A 9,217-nucleotide genomic window follows, 5' to 3' on the forward strand; every position below is an offset into this window, starting at 1 on the left:
GAGGTACCGAACCGAAACACGTCGGTACTACCGAGTATCAAATCAAGTGAGAAACTGAAAAAAAAATTAAAAAAAACGTTTTTATTAATTTTTTTTTTAATTTTTTTTTTTTATTTATTTTTTTTTTCTTCATGTCAACGTTCACACGCACAATATATGCTTACCTAGGATTTGACTTGATTCAACAACAAAGCAGTCGGAGCAATGACAAGCCGAAAACTGTCGAAATTGTAGTTATTTGAAGTTTGGATTTTTTTTTTACGACTAAATTACATTTCTTGAGACTAAAGTACCGAAAAAAGGTACCGTTGGGTACCGGTATCGATTCACAGGTACCGGTTCAAATGTGAAAGGTACCCATCCCTAGTGCCCACGATGACAAATATCGTTTTATTTTTTTATTAGCGATCTGAATTCATATTTCATCAACCGAGTCTCCCGTTGGTACACCCCTACAGGAGCTCAGATTGGAAAAAAGCGCCCCCTATCGTCTATCCCTGTGTAACTGCAGGTCAGTTGCTTAGACTGACCTGGGATCTGTAGATCTCTGGGGGGGGGGGCCAACTGGCTCCTTATGCTGGCGAGCAGTCTGCTCAAGAGGGATCTGCTCGCGGGACGGAAATCAGCCTGGAATATATATTTACAGCAGCCAATAATCAATCAATAAGCGTGATTGATATTTGGAATGGCGATCAGGAATTGGAATACTCTTTTTGGAGAACATCTGATCTAAGGTAAGGAGTCTATGTTACCAGTCTTGGGGTAATCAGATCTGTATTTGCGGAGATATCAGCGTGTCCCCTATGTGTGATGTTGCTGTGATCGCTGATGAGGAAATAAGAGAATCGATTTTCAGCTTGCGTCTATAGCATGCATACGTACACATATACTATCGATAATCTAGCGTTTATTTGAAAACGATTCATAAATAGGCCGAAAAATGACAACGTTTGTGTATTCTAGAATATTCCAGTAAAGGTCTTTTATCATGGAATCTTTATATTTTCCTTGAAAACGAGGACTTTTCAAAATGCTATAAAACGAAAATGAACCGATAAAAAAAAAATCCGTTTCGACAATATTGACTGCAAAACGAGTCTTTGATAAGCGACGGGCAGATTAGACACATAGCCATAATTTAAAACATAGATTAGGCGTTTTTAACATTGAAGTGGATGGTGGCATTCAATGGGGTAAATCAACGTTAATCAAAAGGCACTGAAAGTGTTAAAAAACTTTTGGCAGGTCCAAAATGAATGTTGTCGTTTACATGTTGCGTGCATGTATCGCCTCCGACCTCCGTACTTCCCATTTCCCCATGTGGAATGCACCCGATTGGATAAATGACATACTGGTACTCTAGTACAACATTTAGTGAATGTTATCTATAGCACCTTTAACACTTTCCGTGCCACGGGTCCGGTGCCCCGGAACCCCGTTGTGTGCCACCACCCACTTCAATGATAGAGCTCTCATATTTGCGAACGCATAAACTATATCTTAAATGATGGCTGTGTGTATAATATCCATCGCTTATCAATGACTTGTTTGCAGTCCACATCGTCTAACCGGATTTTTTTTCTCTTTTAAATTGGTTCATTTCCGTTTTATACCATTTTGAAAAACGCTCGTTTTATAAAAGTTCCAGAAAATTTCAGAAGATTGTGATAATCGCAATTTACTGGAATACACAAAAAACTGTAATTTTTCGGCCTATTTATGAATCGTTTTCAAATAAACGCTAGATTATCGATAGTATATGTGTACTTATGCACAGTATAGAAGCGGGCTGAAAAATCGATTATCCATTTCCTGATCAGCACACACACACAGGGCCCACGTTGATATATAGGTGAAAAAAGCTCTGATTATCCCAAGACTGGTAAAATAGATTCCTTACCTCAGATCAGATGTTCTCCAAAAAGATTCCAATTCCTGATCGCCATTCCAAATACCGATCGCGTTTATTGATCCAACGCTGGGTACTGTAAACACACATTCTCCGCTGTTCTGCGGCTCGGCAATGACTTCGATCGTCTCGGGTTACTTGTCTGACAAGTAAAATGTGGAAGCAGGATTTTTTTTTCCTCCATGCTTTTCATTCAATCCAATGGGGTGCAGTACCATCCGGAGAGACGATAGGGGCAGTATTTTCCCAATGGAGCTCAAACAGAGTCCCAGTGGTAACGTGAGGCTAGATTGATGAAATATGAATGGAAATCGCTATTTAAAAAAAAACGATCAAAAACGAGATCTCTTGTCTCGTTGGCACTGAACGGTTGGCATGAACTAACGAGAAATCTCGTCGTTGGCACTCAAAGTGTTAAGGGAAAACAATGTGAAAAAATTAGCACCGGCTAGTTTACTTCCTCTTTAACAGGGTATCTGCAGGTTTAGCCCAGTCATATTTAATGCTTTTTAAGACTTTTTAATGCCACTCAGAATTAAATTTAATACCAATTTCACAATAACAAAAATCATGCAACGACACCAATTAGTTTAAGTTTAGGGACACATTGGTCCAAAGATGTTTATTAAAACATAACTTGGAAACTTAAAAATCTTGAACTTAAAGGAGTAACTGGATTGGATGAATTTCAACAAAGGGGTGACCAAACATAAATAGCAAATATAGCTATACAAAATATACCAGGGGCCAAGCAGCAAGTGCAACAGCCACTGTCAGAACACATAACTATTACCACCCTCCCCAGGGTATCAAAAAAGTCAACCAACAAACAAGATTCTTGTGCCGGATCTCCTCTCTGGTAAACAAGAATACCCTGAAGACTCTAACAGGAGCACTCATTCAAGGGTACTACGACTATGCTTGCACCTCATGGTACCAAAGCACCTCAAAGGCCCTAAAAACAAGATTACAAACATCACAAAACAAACTGGTCAGACTACTGCTTAACCTCACTCCTAAAACCCACTTTACCCCTGCCCACATTCAAAACCGCTCTTAAAGAGCACCTACGGGAGGCTGCAATTAGAAACTGGGCACCGTAAATGTCCAACCCCCCCCCCCCCCTCCTAATGTACAGTCTCCTCCCCATCATATGTATATATTTTCTGTTAGGATATCTGGGTAACAGTACTGTATATTTGCATATCGTATATGTCACAATTGTAACACTACAGTACTATATAGTATACCTGTATGTCCCTATGCCATAAATTTCATGATGTCATGTATGTTGAGTATGTCATAAATGTCATGTCACTATAATTGAAAATGGGGGACCCTGATGTAAACAAGACACGTCTTTCTCTGGTCTGCATCCCCTTAACAATTGTGTGTATTGAGCCGTACTGTATTGTACCCATTCTGCAATCTGTTAAATAAAGTTTTCATTCATTCATCCAGTTGTTTTGTTTTTATGGTTTTGGTTGAATGAATGAATACTTTGTTTAACAGATTGCAGAATGGGTACAATACAGTACGGCTCAATACACACAATTGTTAAGGGGATGCAGACCAGAGAAAGACGTTTGTCTTGTTTACATCAGGGTCCCCCATTTTCAATTCATAGTGACATTTATGACACTCAACATACATGACATTTATGGCATAGGGACATACAGGTATATAGTACTGTACCGTTACATTTGTGACATATACGATATGCAAATATACAGTACTGTTACCCATAGATCCTAACATACATGGGAGGATACTGTACGTCATTAGGAGGGGGTGGGTGGGAGGAAAAAATACATTTATCGAACATAAACACAAACGTGTCCTTGTTTACATCCGTGAATAGATTATTTTCAAGTTAAGACCTCAGCTTCAAGCTTTCGGCGTGGAACCGAAAGTTATCCGGACTTCTGTTGGTGCAGATGTTATAGTCCTACCTGAGATGCCGCAGCTGGTGTGGAGGCAGGGGCCGAAAAGAAATGCGAAATAGTAGTTTGCAGGCGGTTTTTGCAGAGCACTCAGCATGTGCGACGCGACTGCTCTTTTTTTTTTGTTGCAGCGGGGCTTGTAATGGTCTTTGACTGGGACCAACCATCGCGCAAACAGTGGATTGTCGAGCCAGTTCTCGTTAAATTGGCACTTTCCCATATTAACGAGTGCAAATGCTAAACTAAACTAAACGTAACGTTAGCGTTATCGCTTCGCCTTGCTAACGTTAGCTAGACTCCGTTGCTGAAATGGTTCCCCGGCCAACACATTACACAAGGAGTTGCGTTGGTTCCGCCCCATTCCGGTCTGCGTGATTCTACAATGAAAAGTCAAACTTTATCTCCCGTTAACCGTTTTCCCCCAGATTTCATAATAAAACATAAGATGACATGGCATTTTATCTTTCCTTTCTGTGGCATTTTTAAGACCTCTGAAAATGGATTTAAGACATTTTAAGACAAACTAAGGCCTTAATTATTGATAAACAAATTTAAGACCTTTTAAGACTTTTTAAGGATCCGCGGACACCCTGTTTAAGCAGATGTGTTTGACAGTGGCACGTCGACCAACTCTCTCCACACAGCATCTGAGAGCTGCAGTGAACGTACTGATGGAGAGATATCCCACCTCTCCAGTGAGAGCACACAGTGAACGTGCTGATGATGGAGAGATATCCCACCTCTCCAGTTATCACGGCGATGGATAATTGCAGGGATGTCTCTAGTCTCTCCACTGAGCCTCAGTGGCGCTGGGTAATCTGTCCCCCCCACTCCATCGAGCCATTGATGTGGTATAAAGCAGTGTTTCTCAACTGGTGGGTCGCGGGGCCATTTGAGTGGGTCGTGGATGTGTGTGTAAATTGTATTATTATTTTTTAATCTTTTTTTTTTTTGCACTACCTATCTTTGTGAAAGTGGCTTCTCAGCTCTGGTCCAGCTGAAGACAAAGCAGAGGAACAGAATGGACATTGTCATTGAGAATGACCTCAGAGTTGCTTTGTCTACCATCACCCCAGACTTTGAGACTCTAGTCAGGAGCAAACAACATCCCCAGTTATCCCATTAGTTCCCTGGGATGTTAAGCTAAGAAGTCTGCTAAGAAGGATATAATATTTATTATTATTTTATTTCATTGTGTTTTTAGCCCTAGTTGCACTTTTGTTGCAACCCCAGTTATCCCATTAGTTCCCCCAAACTTAGGTCTGTTATGTTAAGCTAAGAAATCTGCTAAGAAGCATATATTATTTATTATTATTTTATTTCATTGGGTTTTTAGCCCTAGTTGCACTTTTGTTTATTTCATGTTTTTAACAGTGCATGAAAGATAGTGTATTACTGCAAAAAAATAATTTTGAAATAAATCATAATGGTTAAAAAATGTGGGTTCGCGACTGGCTAGACCAGTTGAGAACTACTGGTATAAAGGACCCCCCCCCCCCCCCCCCCAGACACACACACAGCCCACCGAGAGAGGGAGGAAGGTTGATGATGGAGAGGTGAATGAGGCAGGGGGAGGCAGAGGTAGAGCTGAAACTGTGTGTGTACTCTGTATGCGTGTGCAAATGTGTGTGAGTGAATGCGCTCTCTGTGTGTGTTCAAATCTTTGTGTCTGTGCGTGCCAGTGTGAGCAGGCCTGCCAGTGGCACAGACTGTAGCCCCCCCCCCACCCACACCAACACAGGGTGCCCTGGCTTGTCACTCCCCGCAGTGATCACCTCCACAGCCCTGCAGCCTGCCCGGCTCACTGCCCTGTCAGCCTGGGCAGCCATGTCCTCTCTCACACACACACACTCATGCACACACATACGGACAGACAAATACACATGGCCACTCATGCACACACACGCACGATTAACACAAGACACACAGATAAAGTCACTGCCAGTGGGACACATATTATTCTGTACCCAACCCTTGTTTGCAAAGGCAGCCACACAACAGGATGTGGGGCAGGAAAAGGTTTCTGTTCTGGTCGTGAAAGACAACTTTGACTGAGTCATAGCAGGAACTCTCAATTCAGGAATGTAAGCGCATACAAAAACTGCCACCCACAAGGCTACACTGCTACAGATACAGTAGGCAGGGGACGACCAATGCACATTGGCTAATCTTCATGACTGACTGTCATAGCTGTTGTATCCTGCTGTGTACACAAACTCAACTTCCAAAGGGCATTTCTACCGTGCACACAGCTACACCACACACACACCAATCAACACTTGTTTTGACAGCTCAAATTAGTCTGTTTCGTAGGCTAGCGTGGTTATAAATTATATAACATGGAATATGCTAAATGTACCAACATGTTAGTCAATGTATATGTATGGCATCTGCAAGTAGCCAAATGCTAACGTTAGTCATAATAACAGGTGGGTAGCTTAGCCTAGTTAGTTAATTACAGCCTTACAGGGATCAAAAGGGACAAGCAATTTGATCATAATTCGAATGTAGACACTACAGTAGTTGTAGAAGATAACTCGTTAGCCCTGACTGTTATAATCACACACACACAGGCGACCATTTAGTACAATGCTGGGAAGTGCGTGGGATTAGAGTAACATTAGGCTAACTTTGACCCTGGGTAAATGCTGCCTTGGCTTTCCTGCAGTAGAAGAACCACAAATCACTTGTTTTGTTGTGAGTGACTACATTTCGAGACCCAAGTTCAGCCTCGTCATTTGAATAACATTAGCCAGGGGCTGTCAACTTTGTCTCCTGCACGGATTGAAGACGCGGCGAAGACCGATTAGATGTTTTCCTAGATCCCTCTACACGCAAAAGCCAGCGCCCGATTTATCCAAACACTTGCATGATCTGTGTCGCTATTTTCGCGTTACAAAGAGTATTTCGATTGACTCACCAACAACACCAACATGTACATTTTTGCCTCTCTCATCCGACTCCCGTAGCAGCGCTTCCAAGAAGCCATGATGCCGTTGCCACGTCTGGATACGCATGCGCAATTTGTTTTTCATGGATTCTTGAGCACAACGCAAGGCTTCTTAGGAAATGTAGTTTCAAATATTTTTTGCAATGTGGCTTGGCATTTGCAGCCTACAAATGACAGCTTTCAGGTGGTTAGAATGAAAACCATGCATTAAAAACGTAATATGTGTTATATTAATTAGGCTTCATTGTAGGACTAGGCTAATTAGATGACTAGAAGGCGATTAATAATAGGCTGCTGCATACTTTTCACTCAATTGGGACTACCTCCTTCTAGTTCAAGTTCAAGTTTAGTTTTATTTGTCACGTATAAAGTACATGTACATTACAGTGAAATGCTTGGTTCTGTAAACTGCAATGCTTTTTGATTATGAGGTTGTGAAATATTAAAGTGTATCATACAATTACATTAATAGAATAAACACTGAAATAGCATATTTGCGTGTTTAGTTATTAATATGGTCACAATATGACATACATGTGATAAATGGCTCTGTTAGAATATAATAGAATATAGAATGACTTTCGCCTTGAGAATTTGTTTTCACCTGACAGTTGGGCCCATTAAACCCAATAATACACGAGACCCTCTTCTTGGGACCAAGTAAGGTTTAATCCAATGTACAGTTACCCACCCCACCACCTACAATGTACAGTTTCCCCCCACCCCACCTACCCAACCCCCCCCCCCCCACCCCTGCTACCAACCTTCTACCTATACCAACCTCCTCCAATGTACAGTTTCTTCGTCAAATGTATATACTCTTCTTGTATCAAAAACAGTACTGTATTTGTAAATCTGGTATGTCATAAATGTATAGATGTAGCAGTACTGTCTATCTGTATGTCATGTATGTCATATTATGTTATGACGAATTGAAAATGGGGGACCCTGATGTAAACAAGACAAAAGTCTTTCTCTGGTCTGCATCCCCTTAACAATTGTGTGTATTGAGCTGTACTGTATTGTACCCACCCATTCTGCAATCTGTTAATAAAATGTTCAATCAATCAATCAATCAACCCACGTCACGTCAGCTGGAGTTTAAGGCGAGACCCCCCAGGTGAATAGGCAAAAACAATATTTGAATAGATACTGTATCCACTATGAAACTTTCCCAGTTTGTTATGTACATAACAACTAAGAAAAAATGTATTGCAAGTTTTCTGAGATCTTATGTTTATATATGCAAAATAGGCGTTACCTAATTAAATATGCATTAATTTGCATAGGTCGCCAGGGTATATATACCAACATTGGATGATGCCAGATTAAAAAAATGTGTTTCATTATGTTGACACATAACACGATTGTAAATCCCCATAAATCAGGAAATGCTGCATGTCTACAGTCATAAAAAATCTATTTTCGTCAGGTTTGTTGGTATAAATGTACTATAAATCAGGCTATGAATGATATATCAACAAACCCCTCTGGAGAAAGATGCAGGGTATATATAGGAAGAAATGTGGAAAGTATGGTGTGTATAGGTGCTAGGGAAATGGTACATGTTTACCCTTGTGTGTAAGAAAAACGCATAAAAACGAATTTTTGGGAAAACGCCTTCAAAGTTCTGTATTGTAAAATGCCATACATTTTTATTTGAAACAGCTATTTACAAACACAATACCTAATCAAACCATTAGTAATAGACAACCTAAACACATCCCTGATAACATACGGTTATCCTATAACCATATAGTTATATGAGCAGGGAACAAAATAACCACTCGCCAAACGCCAATGGCGTGTAGATTTCCTCCTTGGCTGGTAAATTACAGAGGCTACTAAGCCACTCTGGCGTGTAAAGAAATTGGGAGGCATATGAGCATATTAGAGTATTCTATCAAGGCTATACAGTGCGAGCATTTCACTCGCATTTGCCACAAAAAAAATAGATTTGTGCAAACTGGAAAAATCATTTAGGAGCACAGTGTGCGAGTAATTGTCTTGCGTAGTGGGCGTGTCAACGTGCAATTGTCATTTCATAATAGTCACGGAGCAGCGTGGACCAGCTCTGTAACAACTCATCTCGAGTCTGCTTCTATGTGCAAATGAAAACTCTGCGAGCAGCAGTTCCAATTGTCTAACATGCTTTGCATCCTCACCAGTCCTGTATACCCACGCCGTGCTAAAAACATTAACTACTGTAATGTTATCTGCTAACTGAGAACTCCAACTAAGCTAACCTGCTAACGCTAACTACTGCTAACGCTAATCACTGGTAAGTGGGAACGCTCAAAGGCATAGTGAGGGAAGGAGGGGCTGAGAATCTCTTTCTCTCTGTGTGTGTGTGTGTGTGTGTGTGTGTGTGTGTGTGTGTGTGTGTGTGTGTGTGTGTGTGTGTGTGTGTGTGTG

At 41.0% G+C, this 9,217-nt stretch overlaps 1 protein-coding gene across 1 annotated transcript in view; it reads right to left on the reverse strand.

Moving 5' to 3' along the window:
• pdia5 (protein disulfide isomerase family A, member 5) overlaps positions 1 to 6,855 on the reverse strand; it is a 182,063-nt gene extending 175,208 nt beyond the window's left edge. Inside the window, exon 1 of the mRNA XM_084309735.1 lies at positions 6,773 to 6,855. Coding sequence (XP_084165861.1) covers positions 6,773 to 6,841 — 69 coding nt within the window. The 5' untranslated portion in view covers positions 6,842 to 6,855. The remainder of the gene's footprint in view (positions 1 to 6,772) is intronic.
• Positions 6,856 to 9,217: the final 2,362 nt, after the last annotated feature.

The sequence above is a fragment of the Notolepis coatsorum genome, assembly GCF_963971535.1.
Source record: "Notolepis coatsorum genome assembly, chromosome: 3".
Lineage (NCBI taxonomy): Eukaryota > Metazoa > Chordata > Actinopteri > Aulopiformes > Paralepididae > Notolepis > Notolepis coatsorum.